Source organism: Aristolochia californica, unplaced genomic scaffold, assembly GCF_029961685.1.
Source record: "Aristolochia californica isolate CCGP_79_NKW_82.1479 unplaced genomic scaffold, dmAriCali1.0.hap1 SCAF_12, whole genome shotgun sequence".
NCBI classification, from domain to species: domain Eukaryota; kingdom Viridiplantae; phylum Streptophyta; class Magnoliopsida; order Piperales; family Aristolochiaceae; genus Aristolochia; species Aristolochia californica.
Genome location: NW_027181793.1, coordinates 22,425,149 through 22,444,730, shown reverse-complemented (window position 1 = coordinate 22,444,730; position 19,582 = coordinate 22,425,149). Strand labels below are relative to the sequence as shown.

The 19,582-nt window shown below is 40.9% G+C and overlaps 2 protein-coding genes across 2 annotated transcripts; one reads left to right on the top strand and one right to left on the bottom strand.

Moving 5' to 3' along the window:
* The first annotated feature begins 99 nt into the window (after positions 1-99).
* On the top strand, positions 100-1,362 carry LOC137945609 (caffeoylshikimate esterase-like). Its single transcript, XM_068791554.1, has one exon. The coding sequence runs from the start codon at positions 187-189 to the stop codon at positions 1,153-1,155; it is 969 nt and encodes a 322-aa protein (XP_068647655.1). The 5' UTR covers positions 100-186; the 3' UTR covers positions 1,156-1,362.
* A 266-nt stretch (positions 1,363-1,628) lies between these two features.
* LOC137946463 (uncharacterized) lies at positions 1,629-3,729 on the bottom strand. The gene is made up of 4 exons (XM_068792771.1): positions 3,388-3,729; positions 2,737-3,041; positions 2,335-2,545; positions 1,629-2,242 (listed from the first exon to the last, which is right to left on the bottom strand). The coding sequence occupies exons 1-4, from the start codon at positions 3,649-3,651 to the stop codon at positions 1,742-1,744; spliced, it is 1,281 nt and encodes a 426-aa protein (XP_068648872.1). The 5' UTR covers positions 3,652-3,729; the 3' UTR covers positions 1,629-1,741.
* Between the last annotated feature and the right edge of the window lie 15,853 nt (positions 3,730-19,582).

Here is a 19,582-nt window from a genome sequence, read left to right as displayed (position 1 = left end):
AGGAAGTTGGTACACCAACTCCTACCCGCCAAAACCAGAACAGGGTTGGTATAAACCACTCTTTCCTTCCCAAAACCGCTTCTCTCCCCGCAGCGGTCCACTTTTAAAACCCCTAGGAGGTCCTTCCTCTTTATCCCCGAGATCCAACCCCTCCTCCGATCCGTCCATCGTCTAAAGGCAGCCGCGATGACGTCAGAACCACCGCCACCAAACTTCTGGGGAGACATGCCGGAAGAGGAGTACTACACCTCGCAGCGCGTTAAAAACACCAAATCCTACGCCGACACCCCTAATGGGAAGATCTTCACGCAAGAATTCCTGCCGTTAGATCACCCAATCAAGGGTACCGTTTATATGACCCACGGCTACGGCTCTGACACTGGTTGGCTCTTCCAAAAGATCTGTATCGCCTACGCGCAGTGGGGCTATGCCGTGTACGCCGCCGATATGCTCGGCCACGGGCGGTCCGAAGGCCTTCGCTGCTACCTGGGCGACATGGAGAAGATCGCCGCCACTTCGCTGTTTTTCTTCCTCAGCGTGCGTAAGCGTGAGTCCTACGCCCACCTCCCGGCGTTTCTCCTGGGCGAGTCAGCGGGCGGCGCCGCAACTATGTTGATGTACTTCCAATCGGAGCCGGGGACGTGGACGGGGCTCATCTTCTCGGCTCCCCTCTTCGTCATGCCTGAAGACATGAAACCTTCCAGGCTCCGCCTCTTCGCTTATGGGCTGCTGTTCGGGCTTGCCGACACCTGGGCCGCCATGCCTGACAAGAAGATGGTGGGGAAGTCCATCAAGGATCCGGAAAAGCTGAAGATCATCGCGGGAAATCCGAGACGGTACACCGGGACTCCTCGCGTGGGAACGATGAGAGAGCTGCTCCGAGTGTGCGAATACATACAAGTCAACTTCCAGCGAGTGACGGCGCCGTTTCTGACGGCTCACGGAACGGACGACGGCGTGGCGTCCCCAGAGTCGTCCAAGATGTTGTATGAAAAGGCGTCGAGCGACGACAAGACGCTGAAGCTGTACGAAGGGATGTACCATTCTTTGATACAGGGGGAGCTGGACGAGAACAGCGAGAGAGTCCTGAAGGACATGAGAGAGTGGATCGACGAGAGAGTCGAAAGATACGGACCAAAGCAAGGGGATTCGTAATCGGTAAAAATTTCCTTCGTGTTAAATGTACTATTCCAGAAAATCGCAATTGGATCGGTGAAATAATCTGGTTTTAAAGAACATAAAAAAGGAAAATGTTAAATTGTTCATCGACCTTCCAGTCAACTGGATGACTGTTACAGTTCATATTTATTCTTCAGACACTTTGGGCGTTTAGCAATTCATTGACAAATCATTTTAGTTTTCTGGGCAGGTAATTTACTTCATCTTCGTTTCTGAAAGAAAGCAACTTCGTGGGACCTCGACTAATTATAATTATATAAAAAAAACTGAAGAACACTTAACTGTGATAATAGTTGATATACTCAGTTTTTAATGTTAATCTCAAATCTAGTATGGCAAGCCAACTTTACATCTTTGGGGAGAGAGAGTTGATTCTGTGATATCACTTCAACTAGTTCTCGGATCAAAATTGAGTAACTGCAAACACCAATGTGATTCAATTCCTCTTTTGCACTAGATTTCTGTTAATTAGTTCTAGATTCGGTTTTACATTCAATAAGATCAGAACAGGAAAAAAAGACAGGAGAAGAGAACAATTACAACTGCAGAATCAGGAATTAAATCAGCTAGGAAAGGGTACACGTTCAAAGAACGGCATGTTTCTCTGCCGAAGCTCCTTGCAGTCCTCCGAAGAAACATTCTTGGGATCAAATATCTTATTATCGTTATCAAAAACTAAGCCCTGTTTAATCCGACCCAGTCTCCGTGAGTATAAGATTTGCTTTGCAACAACGTGGAGTCTGATGGATTCAAATTCTTCGAGAGCGGAACCCAGTTTGTCGAGACCCCATTTCTGAAGACACTGGCCCAAGATTCCCGCGTCCATGATCGACATGTTTGTGCTCCTCAGGCCATGGGGGGATGTAGGATGAGCGGCGTCTCCTACCAAGACCACATTATCCCAGAATAACCGAGGAAGAGGATCGGCATCATATATGACGTTGATGAACGGGTCCTTGGTTTCTTGCATGACCCTGGCCAATTCAGGAATCCAGATTTTGTCGGCCTCTTGGTGGATCTTCTCAATCATTTCGGGGGTAACTTTCATGGTCACCGAATGTCCCTGTAATGAGGAAATTGAGTGCCCCTACAAGTTTCGACTATGCGGAGATTCAACTTCAGGAAGATAAAAACAGTAAAGGATGGCATCCATACCTCAAATTCTGGTTCGGGTTGATTGATATACCAAATCCAATTGATCCTTTTGTTTGGAAGCTCGTAAAATGCAGAATGAGAGCCAGAGGCTAGATCAAAATATAAGCAATTTCCAAGGTCAGGATAAGCCCTACGGAGGCCTGTAATGGTGTCAGAGTTCTCGTTTCCTGAAAAATCAAGAACTCCCCTACATGCGCAGTAACCCGAATACCTGCATTAGTCAAAGGAGAATGCAGTCGTAAACTTCCACTCGCGTTCATCAAGGTGAATTGAACCACGAATTTTAAGGTGAATCACAGCACCAATAGGCAATAGGGAAATACATCAAAGTTCTAAGTGAATAAACTTTTTGGACGGGGATGTGAGGAAGAGGGGGAGGGTGAAAGGGATCAAGTTACTAACCTCAGTTTAAGATCAGGTAGAAATCTTCTACGAATAGCAGAGAGGCACCCATCTGCGGCGATTAGTAGATCCCCTGTAATCTCCACAGTTTCATTTGTAGGGAGAACGTTGGCATCAACTCTAACCGAGGCGTGATCCGGCATAATTTGGAAAGACAGGACCAGGTGACCCCATTGAACAACACCCGGTGGCAAAGCTCTGTACAGAAGGCCATGAAGGTCTGCCCAATGCGCAGCTCGAAAATTGAATTGTTCATCTCTCGCCAGTGTCCAGCTGATCTTCTTCTCGCTATCAGTTGCTTGGTTCTGCTCACAGAGCTAATTTTTGTGAGGAACGGAAAAAAAAAAGGCATCACCTTCCCACGAATAATAATTTCTGTTCCGAGCTCTTGACGGGCCAAGCGCTGGATTCCAGGATTTCCATTTGTACTTCCCCCAAAAATGGTGATTTTGAAGTAGAATATAACAATCATCGTATCACTCTCGGTCGGAACAAAAATCCAAGACTGAAATATCTCAGGCCATCACTAGACATGAGACAATATGTAGGAGTAAGGAAGAGTGTTCCGTCGGAGAATCAACTGAGGCCAATGTAGTACTAACTGTCAAGTAGGTAAATTCGAATATCAAGGGGTAGAATCAACAAAAGTACCTGGTCGATTGCAAGAGGTAAGGTGGCATCTAGGAGAATTTGTGGCTGGGGGAGCCATGAATGGAGGAAGCGGCAGGCGAGAGGGTCGAGGCCCAGGCCTGCACCGGTGGGACTGCCCGTCGGAGGCGCCTCGGTTTTCTCCAGAACCACCACATCCCAACCCGCAGAAATTAGCGCGTGTGCACAGGAGAGTCCTGCTATGCTCCCGCCCACCACCACGGCTTTTGGCTTACAGTATCTACTCGTCCCTCTTCCGTTCTCCATGCCCTCTCGATCCCTGATCGTAATTCTGGAGGTGAGGAGTTGGTAAAGAGATGGGGTTCTCTAGAGTCTGGACTGCGCGGACTTGATGCTCCAGCAAACTCGCTTGTGATTTTTCCGCTTTTTGGGAATCCACTAATAGAGCAGAACCCGAGCGGATTGGAAGGCTCTACAGTACCATCGGCATCGTAAAGGGAGTGAGACATAGGCTATGGGGCTCGAAAGATCCAAGAAGACTGAAATATCTTATTCTGCTGAATAAATCAAAGATTTCTTCCTGACTTTTGGTGATTGACGACATAAACTTCAACTGCATATATGAAATTAAAAAATAATTAACTAGTATTAAGGTTAAACTGGCATCTTTCTCTCTCTTAAAAATATCAATATTGTACTTACGGTTCTTCAACATTCTCTTTTTTAACATTCCCTTTTTTGTTCCATTGAGAGGAGAATCGAGGAGCAGGGCTTTGGTTATATTTTTTCGCTATTGAGGACTAGAGGTAGAGCAACTCATGCCAGGAAGCACATAATTCAAATATCCTTTGTATGACCAAACATGAGAAATGAAGAATCATTTAGTGTAAAAAGTCAACCCAAAAGTGGAAAGAAAAGCAAAATGGACAAAAGGAGTATATCACAAAGTAAAAAATAAACTACTTCAATTTGAAAATTGAAGAATTGAAAGGCTAAAGGTAGAAGGAGTTGAGCTCATGAATAGAAGTCAAGCAAGTCAACAAGAAAGATAAAGCCTTGATGTGAAAAGACAAAAGGGAATTGAGCATAGAGTGAAAAAGGAGCAAATGAGTTGATCTCTATAAAAGGAATTGACTTTTGTCATAGCTAAAAGAAAAGTGGGTGTCAACACCCAGGAAAACATAAGGTTTCGATAGAAAAAAAGGGTATTGAGCCCCACTAGGAAGAGTCTACTCTTTAGTACATAATTTGACTTTTGTGTAAAGATGAAGGAGGAAAGGTGTTGGGATCTTCCCGGGCCATAGATCTCGTCACCCTTCTTGCCTCTCTTCCCTCCAGATTGATTGTTGATGCTGGAAGAGAACTCCTGTTCTTTGAACGTGTAATGGTGGAATCAGAATGAAATAGATTGAGCTTTGAAGAAAGCTCAACCTGGACCTCTGAGGGAGAATCTGACCTAGCTAAAGTTAATTTACTCAATGATTGCCTTCATTCAGCTTTCCGTCCCAATAAATATGTTTGGGGACAAGAATATAACTTAGACCCATGGGTCAATTGATTCATGCCAAATTACATCCAAACCAAACCAAACAAAAAATAACATACATGGAAAGGGAAATAATTTAATTCCTACGCCTGTTGATAACTCGGGATGCTATGGAGTCCATAACATCACCCCCCTCCTAGAGAAAGAGTTTGTCCTCAAGCTCGAAAGAGGGGTAGAGAGCCCTGAAAGCGGCTAAGGGCTCCCATGTAGTGTCACTAGGGTCAGCATCAACCCACTGCACTAGAACCTTCCAATCACCTTGAATGCGGCGAGCTTGCAACACCTGCGCTGGAGTAGAAAGAACTCGACCTTCATGTAGCAGTGGCAGAGGGGTGTGCAGCAATGGGGAGTCTCCCTGGAAGGCCTTCAATTGGGAGACGTGAGACACATTGTGGATCTTGGCTTCTGGTGGAAGCTGCAAGCGGTAGGCGACTATGCCAATGCGATCCAGTGCCTGAAAGGGACCATAATATTTCAGGGAGAGTTTGTGACGTTTGGAGGCATTTAGTGACAGCTGCCTGTAATGTTGGAGACGTAGCCACACATAATCCCCGGGAGAGAAGAACATTTCCCAGTGCTTCTTATCATTGTCAGAGTGGTTCCGTCCACTCTTGTTAGAGTTTGTAGTCTGAGTTAGGTACTTGGCTTTCCGCACCTTAAACGGCTAGTCCTTTCGAGTTGTATTGGCCAGGTATCTGACTCAGAACTCCGAAGTTAAGTGAGTTTGGGCAAGAGTAATTCTAGGATGGGTGACCTTATGGGAAGTACTCTTGCTTAGGACTTTAACATAGTATCAGAGCTAGGCACGCCACAGCCCGCGTTCGTATCCCGTGAGAAGCGGCTCCAGAATAGGCGGGGTAGGTGTTAGAGTGGTTCCGTCCACTCTTGTTAGAGTTCGTGGTCTAAGTTAGGTACTTGGCTTTCCGCACCTTAAACGGCTAGTCTTTTCAGGTTGTATTGGCTAGGTATCTGACTCAGAACTCTGAAGTTAAGCGAGCTTGGGCAAGAGTGCGCACCTTTCTGAGCATGGCGTCCCTTTCTGCTAAAGCCTGGTCCAAGGTACCTTGGATGTACCTGGTTCATACGACAAAAGTTGAGGCAGATCCCTGCCATATACTACCTTGAACGGAGTAGTACCGAGGGCACTGTGGTATGATGTATTATAACAAAACTCTGCCCATGCCAGCCACTTAACCCACCTTGTAAAGATGGTGTCCCTATCCCTAGTAATGGACGCAGACATCCCATGTAACCGGACAATGTTATCCATGAAGATCTGAGTCATGTGAGCGGTTGTGTAGGGATGCGCCAAAGGGAGGAAATGGCCATACTTGGAGAAGCGGTCAACCACAATGAATATAACGGATTTAACGGAAGAGGGGGGGAGGCCATCAATGAAGTCCATGGAAATATTTGACTATTCCTATGACAGTAGCTGAAGTGGTTGGAGCAACCCCACTGGACTTAATGATTCAGCTTTGTTCCGTTGACAAGTCTGACAAGCTACCACATAATCTGTTACGCTGTTTTTCATACCCTTCCAATAAAAATCTCTACTGAGGCAGAAATATGTTTTTTGTCTGCTCTCATGTGTACTGCCATGGAAAGATGCTAAGATATTGGGAATATGTGGCGAGGTGTGGTGCAGAAAAATCATGTTCCTGAACAAGATAAGACGATCTTGGATCGTCCAATGGATATCCGATGTCCCCTGCTGAATATCATGATATAATGTAATGAGTTCTGGATGCTGCTGTGTCTCCTCCCGAATAGAATCCAGCAAAAGAACTCTGGACTGACTGATAGCATGTAAGTGTGGCTCTGGAACGTCCCGGCAAGACAAGGCATCAACCCCCACATTCAAACTGCCAGGTTTATAATCAACTGTAAAGTCAAACCCCATCAGCTTACTCAACCAGTGTTGTTGAGGGGAGGTGGAGACGTTGCTCAAGAAGATACTTCAAGCTGCAATGATCGGTTTGAATAAGAAATGGGCGCCCCCAGAGATAAGGCCGCCAATGTTGGATTGTTTTAGCTAAACCGATTAATTCCCTTTCATAAGCCGCTAATTTGTGATGGTGTGGGCCAAGTTGTTAGCTAAAATAAGCGATCGGGTGGCCTTGTTGATGTAACACTGCACCTATACCTCCGCCCGAAGTATTACATTCCACTACAAATAACTCATCAAAATTCGGGAGCTGCAAAATCGGTGCTAAAGATAATGTTTCCTTCAACTACTGAAAGGAATGATTCGCTGTCTCAGACCATGTGAAAGCATTTTTCTTGAGGAGATTGTGGAGCTGCACTGCAATCTGGCCATAGTTGCGGATAAGTTTTCTATAACACCCAGCGAGGCCCAAAAATCCCCTTAACGTTGTGATGGAGGTGGGAGGAGGCCAGTCTGTGATGGCTTGAATCTTGCTTTGGTCAACCTTCACCCCAACTGTTGAAATAACTTGGCCCAAGTATGTCACCTTGGAGGTACCCATAGAACATTTGGACTTGTTTAAAACCAAATGATGGGAGCAGAGAAGAGTAAATACCTGGTGAAGGTGCTGAAGGTGCTCGTCCCAGTGTTTGTTATACACCAATATATCATAAAAAAAACAAGAACATATTTCTGCAAGATAGAGCTAAATACCTCATTCATGAGGGCCTGGAATGTGGATGGCGCATTGGAGAGACCAAAGGGCATGACGAGGAACTCGAAATGACCATGATGCGTGCGAAACGCGGTCTTCTCCACATCTGAAGGATGAACTCGAATCTGATGATAACCAAACATCAAGTCCAGCTTGGTAAAACATTGGCGCCATGTAACTCATCTAACAGCTCGTCCACCACTGGAATGGGAAATTTGTTTTTAATTGTGTGAGCATTGAGCTACCTGTAGTTCACACAAAACCTCCACGACTTGTCATGCTTTTTGACTAGTAACACCGGGGATGAGAAAGGAGACCTGTTGGGCTGAATAATTCCCTGGAAGAGCATATTTTGGCACTGGCGCTCAATTTCATCCTTTTGTAAGTGAGGGTAACAGTAAGGCCGAACCACCACAGATTCAGTCCCCATTTGCAATCTAATGCGGTGATCATAGTGGCGAATAGGCAGAAGAGCAGAAGGTGCCTGAAATAAATCTTCAAAGTCTGTAAGTAATTTAGATATCTTACAGAGCTCGGTGCTCTGGACCTGAACTGCCTGAAGTGTGTAGGGCACAGTAGCATGTGTGCCATGCAAGGTTATCTGACGTTGGGCCTCTATGAAGGTCATGGTCAGGGCCTGAAATCCTATAAAATAGGCCCTAACATTTGGAGTCATTTAACTCTGAGTACCAAATCAAATCCTGCCAAAGGAATCACCAAGAAATCGACAATAAAGGAGTGGCCCTAAATAGAAAAGGGGGTGGTTGTAGAGATACCCACACTAGCGATTTTGGCCCCATTGGCTTCTGAGACTAAGAGGCATGTTCTGCTGGATTACTAACCCAAGTTGTTCTGCCGCTAGCTGACTAATGAAGTTATGCGTGCTGTCCGAGTCAACTAAGGCTAGTAATTGTAGAAGGTATAATTGTGCCCGAACTTGCATTGTGTTGGAACTGCGTAGGACAATCATGGCATGGAGTGAAATAGTTGGGCCTTCCTCGTCTGTCTCAACAATGTCTTCCTCGAGTAGTATGTCCTCAGAATCCTCACAGAGAATTACACTGAACAATTTTTTGCATATGTGACCTTGGACATACTGGTCATCACAATTAAAACAAAGGCCCTTGGCCCTCCTCTGTTCCATCTCTTGTCTATTTAATTTTTTTATGTAAGGGGCTGGTGGTGTGGAGGAAGAACTCTCTGCACGTTGGGCTGCAGTAGGACCTGTACGTGGGGGCCCTGAATAAGTTGATGGCGCAGTGGTATTTGTCCTGCTTGGCCAAGATGGTTTTCTGATCAATGATTCCTATAGAACACATTGTTTAGTATCAATTGTCCTGGCCAGATTCATAGCGTGATCCAAATCTCTAGGGCCATGTAATTCAACCTCCAGACGCAAGGCCTTAGTCAACCCAACAATAAAGATTTGAACATACTGGGAGGGTTTGATAAAATTACTAGCTCTGGCCAAACATTCCTGGAAGGTATTTTGGTACACATCAAGTGGGCTTGTCTGTTTAAAATTTATCAATTCGCCTAACGGATTGGTACTAGCTAGAGGACCAAACCTCATCATGCAAGATTGTTTAAATGTCTCCCAATCCTAAACCAAATGTTCATTTCGAAATTGGTGGAACCATAGGAGCGCTTCATCGAGCATATGGTATGCGGCCAACTGGACCCGATCATCTGCGGGTGTTTTTTTATGGTAAAAGAACTAGTCACATTTGTGTAACTAGATCAAGGGGTCTTTAGACCCATCAAATGTCGGAAAGTCCAGTTTCACATAACTGGGAGCCGAATTTGGTCCCTAGGCGTGAGGTGCCATAGGTGGATGGGGGTGGCGCAACGGTGGTGGAGGAGGTGGTGGTGGTGGCTGGTGGTGCTCGGCTGGCGGAGAATAGGTTGTTGGCAGCGGTGGTCCTCGACCCCCACTTTCATCAAGTCATCGGAGAATGAGCTCTAGTGTCGTATTCATTGTCTCCATTGAAGTGCGAAGATCATCAATACCTGCATTTGATCTTTGACGATTGGCATCAATAAGCTTATGCAAATCCTCTGGGGAAGAGGAATCCCCAAGGGTGGACCTGTTTGATACCAAGATATTGGGATCTTCCCGGGCCATGGATCTCGTCACCCTTCTTCCCTCTCTTCCCTCCAGATTGACTGTTGACGCTGGAAGAGAACTCCTGTTCTTTGAACGTGTAATGGTGGAATCGGAATGGAATGGATTGAGCTTTGAAGGAAGCTTGACCTGGACCTCTGAGGAAGAATCCAACCTGGACCTCTGAAGGAGAATCCGACTTGGCTAAAATTAATTTACTCAATGTTTGCCTTCATTCAACTTTCCGTCCCAATAAATATGTTTGGGGACGAAATACAACTTAGACCCATGGGTCAATTGGTTCACGCCAAATTACTTCCAAACCAAATTTAACATACATGGAAAGGGAAATAATTTAATTTCTACGCCTGTTGATAACTTGGGATGCTATGGAGCTCATAACAAAAGGGTGTCAATACCCAAGAAAATTGAAGGTTTTAATAGATCAAAAGGTATCCACATGCACTACGAGGAATTCACTCCTTACATAGGATTTGACTCCTATAGAAGCAGAAACATTAAAAAAAAAGGAGAAAGCAGTTGACTCTAGAGAAGAATTGACCCCTTACTGCAAAAATTCAATTTTTTTTAATATTAGACTCAGATCTGGAAATTATAGGCCTCCAAATCTTGATTGAATACTTAAATCTTGATATATTGAATGCATGCCAGATGATTTTAAGATCATATTTGATTCAATAGTTGTGTGATTGACTACCACTTAAAATAATTTTTTTCAGCCTCTTTTGTTTTCAAATCATATCAATACATACTAATATTAGTCTATCGGGGCATTTGAAAGGGTTTAAGTCATCAAAGACTATTATGAGCTATCTATATTTTCTACAAAAAAAAGTCATTAAAAACTATTATGGGTTGTTGATTACATTGAGTATGTACTTAGGATTAGTGTACCTATAATTTGTTTGTATTTGGATTGTTAACAACCTAATGAGTGGAATTTTACATTAGACTATATCGTAAGTAAGTAATCCTTGCAATTTGAGTCAAGCCTTGAGTAGCTAAGATCATCCTTACTCCAAAGTATTTGAGAGAAGTTATTGTGACTAAAGAGTAAAACTCAAAAAGTTATATTTGTTGTTGCATGGACTGTAAGACCTTGTGTACGCAAACAATGTTGAAAATCCCTTTATGCGCGTAGGTTGCCGTGGCTAGTGAGTTGGTGAAATCCTCTGTGTTGTTCTACGCTTGTGTAGCCTAGTGAGTTGGAAAATTCCTTTGTGGGCCTAAGCTAGTGTGACTAGTTAGTTGTTATAAATCAAAGTGAGGGTGTGCTACTATAAGTTGGTTGTTGTAGTGAACTGAGTGGTGTGAGTCCCTAAGTAGATAACATTGTAATTGGTCTTCAAGGTGATTTATTATAGATGTCATAGGGTAACCCAAGCTTAGTGGAGCCTCTAGGTGTTAAAACATCTTGGGAGGTGAATTAGCCATTCATAAAAAGATTGTGTACCATGTAAAAATCCTATGTACCCTTTGTATGTAATTACTAATTACTTTCACATATACCTCGGTCATTTTGTATGAACATAAGCTATAAAATTGGCTTTGCACTTTGAATTAATTAAAAGAATACATAGGAATTAAACCAAAAAAAGTTAAACTTAGAATGAAAGTTAATAAACTTATTCAGCCCCTCTAGGTTTGTTCTTCATAAACCTAATAGAAGTTCTTGTATAAAAAGAAAGTTTGGAAGATTTTCCCATTTGACGTCTACCACAAGAAGACAACAAAACACTACCATCACATGAAATTAACTTAGAGTATTCAGATCATAAAATAGTACAAGAAGGATGTACTAATCGCTTATGCTAAAGCATGATATGACATGTTATTGTCATAGATGCAAAATGAGTAGGTGGAAGGTCATAGATTCCACATTGCCTCTCCCTTACAATCCCTTATTGTGTTACCTGGTCATTTAGCACAAAAAAAAAATCTGATTGAATTCACTATAAAAAAATATCATCAGTTGTTGACGTGCTTAGAGATAACAACTTATTAAGGATTTCTGGAACAAATAGAATGTTTTGAGAAGAAAGAGAACTAAACATCCTAGTAGGAAGAGATATATCTCAATGCCTTATACCATAAGAAGACTCCATCTCCCACCATCACAATGTGAAAAAAATAGTGGTTACTTGGTCATATGTGTTGTAGCCCCATAGTGAGGAATCAAAGTTAATCTTGGTTGGGGAGCCAATGAAAGGGCTTGTAATGCATGAGGAAGAGACTCAAGTTGATATAATTGCTTGTAAAGATGACAACAAATTGTAGTTGTGTGGTTTAGCTTGAGACAAATTTGATATCAAACTTGAGTGGAGTTGGAGGCAACTTCTTGTGTTTAACGAGTACAAAATTTTTTGCCTTAGTTGGAGGAATTAGGATTACTATTACTTGAACTAGTCTCAGAAGACTTGTTCAGCCCACCTTTTCTGAAAATTCATTGAGAGAGAAAATCAATAGCAATGGTGAAGAAAGGGATGGCCGTAGTCAGAGAGTATGATTTATAGCCATGAGAACAATCTCATCATAGGAAGGAAAAGGTGGTTTGTCTAGGACAATAGTATGAAAGTTGTCAAAAGATGATCCAAGACCATTCAACAATAAAAAAGGCTTTGTATGTATTGTTTACTAGAGTATTGATAGATGTAAGAGAATAAAAAAAAAAAGACATGAATTGTGAAAGAAAAATATTGACAGAAGCACTATCTTCTTTTTTGAAGAAACTAACTATTAGCAAAGATGAAACTCTCTTAAATTTGATTGTTGAGCATATAGAGACACATTTTCAAGTTGCCTTATTTTACCAAAAAATTGATGACCAATAATGTGAGCATAGACTTCCTCAACAATGGTGACAATGAGCTAACACATGATCTATTTGTCTCTTTGAATCCATGTTTTATATTTTGGATTTGGCAGAGGATTTTCCTCTATTTAAGCAGCAAGAAAAGGAGTTAGGAAAGAAGATTTACCGTCAATATGAGGTAAAATATTTTGAGACATAATGATATTTAGCCATAGATGCCTCTAGATAACATAGTTGGTGTCATTGAGTTTGATAACAACTAGAAAGGTGATCGAAGTTACCAAAATGGAGGGAGAACCAGTGGCATTTGGGACTGAAAGAGACTTGTTGGAAGAGAATGATGTCATTATGAGCAAGGAGGACAAAACCAAAAAGTAGCAACTTGAAAGACCACTAGAATGACAACATAATGTTGAGTTTGTCCTGGAATGTTATGCTTGGCACATCTAATACCATATAAAAAGATATTGATAAGTATTATGAATGGAATGAATTTTTATTGATTGAAGATTGACCGACGCAAGAGTCCGACTTATTCTCAATTCTCTGATGTTAAGAAATTGAAACATTGTAGATAGAGACTTTATAGGAGAAAATCATTACTTTAAGTTTATAAATCTCCAATGATTAAGTATTTGAATTCTTGATGCCTTCTAATATCAAGAGATAAGGGAAGATTTTCTAGCTATCAGGAGTATCCTTGATCATTAGAGAGACTGAGATCCTTACATGTGTGATGACTTGGACAAAAGATCAGCTGACTTGTTAGATGATGAGGACTTTGTTGACTTGTTACGTGATGTATTCTTACCACATATTTGGGTGATTGTTAATAATAACAGGTGGTGGTTGGAGTAGAATGATTTCAATAAATTACCACTACATGTGGAAATGAATCAAAGAGATGGATAATATGTACTACTACACTAGAAGACCCCAATGGTCAAGGGGATAAATATGATTCTAAAAGTTGTAGCTCAAGGTTTGAGATGGAGAAAATTGTATGGAGAATGAACTTTCTTGAAGGGCTTATGAGAAAGAAACAACAAAGGAGTACAAAAAATGCGTTGTCAGAAACATAAGGCAGAATATCTTGTCAAAGCTAACATGATGAGAGATAATTATCTCACTAGTGGAGGGTATGAAGCATCAATACCCTTAGTGTATATCTCTAAATCCATGAAAAACAATGTGAAGAGATTTTGGTCGAAATTTATTGGTGTTCTAATGTCTAAGTAACAATCTTTGGTTGTCGTTTCCCCTTATTTCATTGAAATCAAAAGTTATTTACTATATAGATGTTGGAAGGAAAGTTCATTGTTAAAGACAGTAAGAGGAGCCTATTGATGAAACGTACTACAAAAGCGAGATGATTGAATTTCATCGAATCCGAAGACTAAATCATACAATCAGTTATATCAACGATCCAAAAATCTCAAACACAATTAGCTGTTATTTTAGAAAATATACTTAGATATGTGGTTTTCCATAAATTCTGAATTGAAAATTTGGGAGCATTTCAAAAAATAAAAATGATTCACAAGATCTAAAACTAAAGAACAGTTAATTTTCCAAACTCTTTATCAAATTTCGAGTAACTTCAGTTGATTGGCTTGCCTACTTACTAAGTGATTGTGTTCTACGATAGAACTGTTTGCTTCCTACCGAAATTAAAAAACCAGAAAAAGAAAGACGAAGCAAATGATGCACTAACCAAAGCAGTCCCTGAACTCTATAAACCCAGTACAAGAGATCAGAAGCCAAAACGTAAAAGCCCAACCTTGATGTAGCTGATTTAGCTATCCTAGTTCTCTTACCTAATAAGAAACAAAACAAAGAAAAAATCCTCGGTACAAAACCCTACAAGGTACAACTCTTGGGTCGTGTGATTATGTAGGATTACAGACGAAAACAACAGCTTCTGAGTTCACGCAGCTGGTGCATAATCATAGCCGCCGTCGCCGTCGTCATCGTCATCTCCGTCACCTTCCATTGACGCTGCAGGGGCGTAGTCGTAACCACCGTCATCGTCATTATCCCCATCGCCTTCCAGCATGACGGGGGAGCGAAAATCAAAGCCATCATTGACAACACTATCGTCATCTCTGTGACTCTTGTACCACGACCTTATCATACTAACGACGGCCATCTTCTTCTTAGGGAGAAGATAGTGTTTTTCAATTCTCTCTCTCACTCAATGATTTTACTGGGGAGAAGCCATTTATGTAGAGAAGCGGAGGGCGGCTACTCGGTAAGGCCAGCAGGTTCACACCTTCCGGAGCGTGCCGTGGCTGTGGCTTGGGTGTGTAAACGGACAACTCAGATGCCATGTGTCCAGAGAAAGCCAAGTAGGAGCACAAGATAATCTGCTATAGATGTCTGCCGCCGTGTGCTGTGCGAGGGCGAGGCTGTTTTTGCGTTAGTGGAAGAAAGTGGTCTGGAGCTTTCTCGTAGAACTCAGGACCACATGTTGAATATTATGTTGGAAAATAATAATAAACTCAAACTCTCATAGCTGTAATAAAAACTTCAATAAAACCCCAATTTATATTCCCTACCAATTTCTAGAGACGGGAGCCATTGACTTTGTTATGGAAATAACTGGAAATTTGATGTTATGATGTGGTAACAGCTGTGGTTTAAATAGAGAGAATTAAGGGTGGCTTCGAACTAAGACGGCTCACGAGTGGCTCGAGTTCGGCTCGGTGCCAGCTCGAGGTGAGTCGGGATCGGTATAGGGATCGGGATCGGGAGCGGGAGTGTGAGCGAGAGACTCTCCCATTGGCTCTTGTCGCCGCCTCTATCGCCGTCGACAGCTGCTCGCCGGCCGCCTCTGTGGCCGTCCATTCGATTTCTTCCTCTCCTTGTTGTTGCCTCTGTTTCCGTCACCGCAACTTCCGTCTCCTCCGCGTCGTCTCGGTAGGAAACCAGAACCAGTAAGTTTAGGGGAGAAATTAGGGGAGAAATACTATCCCCCCTCCCCTGTGCGAAGATGATTTTGCACATTCGAGATCATAAAGTTAAAAAAAAAAAAAAAAACTTTTTCCTTCCTCGTAGCTCTTGAAAAAATTAAAAATATATTTTATAGAAATAATTTTCTATAAACTATTGGTGTCTCATGTTTTTTTTAAACATTTTTTTAATTAAATTTTTTTATTAAAAATTATATAATTTTCTAAGTAAGATTTTCCTACCAAGATGGGGTAGAAAACTGTATAGAAAATTTTTGAATAAGTATTTAATAGTTGATGCTGTAATACTTTTAGCATGAAACAATTTTCATTGCAATTTTGTGTTTGACATTTTATTTGATTAAAAATTTATCGGTAAGTATAATAATATATTAGATTGATTATTATTTTTTATTTATTTCCCTAGAAGAGGCAATAAAAGGTCCATTTAACTTTCCTAAGAAAATTTTAAAATATTTCTTGTAATTTTGTAATAAGTTACTAATAGTAATAGGATTTTATTTAAAGTTTTTTTGGGAATATATATCATAGGAAAAATATTTCTAGTTTTTTCTAGAATATAAATTTTCATCTAGTGGCACTAAGGAGGCCATAGTAAATTTATGGCCAGATTCAAAAGTTACAAAACAAGCTAGATAATAATTGGAGTAAAAAATATTAATATTAGTGCATTTTAATCCATTATTGAAATTCAATCCTGAACTTCCCCTATCATTATTTTTTAAAATATATGCATAATTTTATATATAATTTTTTCGAAGCCACCCCTGAACCTCCCCTATCATTATTTTTTAAAATATATGCATAATTTTATAAATATTTTTTTCGAAGCCACCCCTACGTGCGAGATCATAAAAAGGAAAAAAAAACTTTTTGTCCCTTCCTCATGGCTCTTGAAGAAATTGAAAAGATATTTTAGTAGAAATACGTTTCTAGAGACTATTAGTGGTTTTTTTTTCAATAAATGTTGAAAAGACATTTTTAGTATAAATATAAGGACCATTAGTGCCTCATTTTTTTGAAAGTATTTTTCTAATTATAAATTCTTGTTAAAAAATCATATAATTTTCTAAGTAAGATTTTCTTGCTAAGATGGCTAGAAAACCGTATAGAAAAATTTTGAATAAGTATTTGACAATTGATGATATAATACTTTTAGCATGAAGCAATTTTTATAGCAATTTTGTGTTCGATATTTTATTTGATTAAAAAATTATCGATAAGTATAGTAATATATTAAATTAATTATTAATTTTTATTTATTTCCTTAGAAAAGGCAATAAGGGGTCCATTTAACTTTCCTAAAAAAATTTTAAAAATATTTCTTGTAATTTTCTAGTAAGTCTCTAATAGTAATAGGATTTTATTTCAAGGATTTGTAGTTTTTATTTGGGTGATTGTAAATTGATAGTGATATTTTATTTAATTTTGTTATGTTTAATTATTATATGGAGTTTATTCATACTGTTATGCAATGTATGGAGTGTTTATGGAATATATAGACAATTTTATGGAGTGTTTAGACTATTTTATGGAGTGTATGGAGTGTATAAACAATTTCATGGAGTTTTTATAGAATGTATAGACAATTTAATGGAGTGTTTATGCAAGTATGATGTATATAGATTATGCCCAATTTTAAGTAGAGATCATGCCGAATTTTATATAAGTATTATATACATAGATTATGCTCAATTTTAAGTAGAGGTCGTGCCCAATCTTATATATGTATTATATATATAGGTTATGCCCAATTTTATGTAGAGGTCATGCCCAATTTTATATAAAATATATGCATAATTTTATATATATTTTTTAAAAAGTTTTAAATGTATGTTGAAGCTCGAGCTTGGCTCGAAGTTCTGCTTGAGCTCGGTTAAAATTTTTGGGCTCGATCTCAATAACAATTTTAGGTTCGAGACGACGTTCGGCTCGAACGTAGGCAGGTTCGGACTCCACTCGGTTCGATGCCACCCCTAAAGAGAACAAAGTCATAGTGTGTGCCATGGCTGAGTATCGGGCGTGTCAAGAGACAACTCGGATGCCATATGTCAAGAGAAGGGCTATGCAACGTGTAAGAGCACAAGAAAATCAGAAGGAGGTTTATGCTTCCATGCGATGGTCTTGTGGCTACCCGAGTGAGTAATGGACTCATCTTTTTGGGTTAGTGGCAGAAAGTGGAGAACGAAAAGCATCTGCACGTTGCAGACAACCTTTGGATAGCTTTCTCAACTTGATCTCCTAGTGAGATTTTCTTTTCTCCCAGTAACAAGAATCTCTCAACTTCTCAGCAGATGTTTGTTTAATCGAACAGATGCCAATGAATTAAAAGGGCATCAACATCCTATGATTTGGATATTTGAAGTTAAGCCACAAGCTAATTACTCCGAGTAATTCAGATAAACACTAACACAAGGTCACATCTCTTTTCTAATTTATTAATACAATTCTAATCTCTATGTATGAAGCCTCTGCAATCTTTTGCGATGCATTCCACAGCTAATGTGGAAAGTAATTCAAACCAGAATGTACTAGTGTCGATCAAATATACCATAAATTGAGAAGGCATGGATACCCATGCTAATGCCCCCGGAGTTTAGCTTGCAGACTTGGAGAGACGGAAAAGAGGGAGGGGAAAATACCAGTACCGGCAGCAGCAATGGTAGCGGAGACTGTGGCTCCTTCGGACGTCCCTCGGGATCCGGCTACGGTGGCGATTTCCAGTGATGGCCTTCTGATTAATCAATACACATATCCATATTCTGTATTTTTGGCTGTTGCCTTGATGAAGACAGCACAACATATGCAGAAGAAACAAGTTTTATGTCCGAGGATTTCAAATCCTCCATTTCCGAGAGCAAAGAGAAAAAGAATCGCAGGCAAGGATTAAGAAATCAATACAGGTGGACAAAAAGGAAGACGAAGAAGTCAAGTGTGTAAGAAAAATCAAAACATTGGCTTTACTAAACCATATTTTTAATTCAGATCCACAAGTCACGCCACAATATCTGTTTCAAAGGTTACGACCGCCTCATTGACAATATATTATCTCAGTGCGGAAAAAAAATCAACAGAAAGACACCCAGATACGCAGATAGGCTGTGGATGGAATCTTTTCCGTGGAGTCGAAGATCACGGGGACACACACATGACGAAGGGACCACATGATATTCTCTCTGTCGACGCAATTGTCTGATCCATGAACTATCATTTGTTCATCATAAGTGGGACAAAAATATTTGAGTATGCAGGAGTGACATCAATGAATATGAAGAGTTTTTTACCTTTTAACAAATCGAAATAATTACGTATTTCTCACTTACTTCAGGTTTCAGGCGTTCCGATTACGGGAAAAAAAACCATCCTCCAGACGTGCACACCGCACACGGATCAAAAAAGGAAAATAAAGCAAAAGAAGAACAGGAGAGGAGAAACCTACAGAAATGACTCACATGATATCAGCAAACTCTGACCGATCGGCCAGAATAGAGAACCACCGTCGCAGAAAACGGCTAAACTGAAGCAGATACGGAAACAGAGAGAAGAAATCAATGTACTGAGAGTAATCCACGTAGTGTCAGCGGGCGCCCTCTGTCACCCGGAATCTCTCCGTTGAGTCGCATTCTCTCCCTCTTTACATTCCCACTTGGAGCATCTCTACCGGCACATTCACATGTACACGATTCAAAACGGAACTCTGATCTTAATTCTGAAATTTGAATTTTCAAATGCTATTTATAATCTTATTATCACAATATGAGTTGGACGGATGCCCCCCTGCTCCTCCTCCTGCTCCTGTTCCTGCTCCTGCTCTTGCTCTTACATCTGATCCGGGCAGAAGAAAAAGACCCCTGCAATAGCCCTTTCTATTAAAGCTTTTGGGATTTTTCTATAAAAATGTGGGCCCACAGTGGGACCGCTAAATTGCACATCCTGGTGGACCCATGTCCCCCCGATTTCGTGCCTTTAGAAAACGAAGTGACAGGGTGACGTGGCAAAGAGAATCTCCGTAGATTGGTATGGCACCACCAAGCCACGTCGGGCGTCGGCGCACGAGTCTCATGGTGGACCCCATTGCTACATTTAGTGCTAAACCGATTAGATTACTCCGCACTTAACAAAGTTAAAAGCCATTAAACC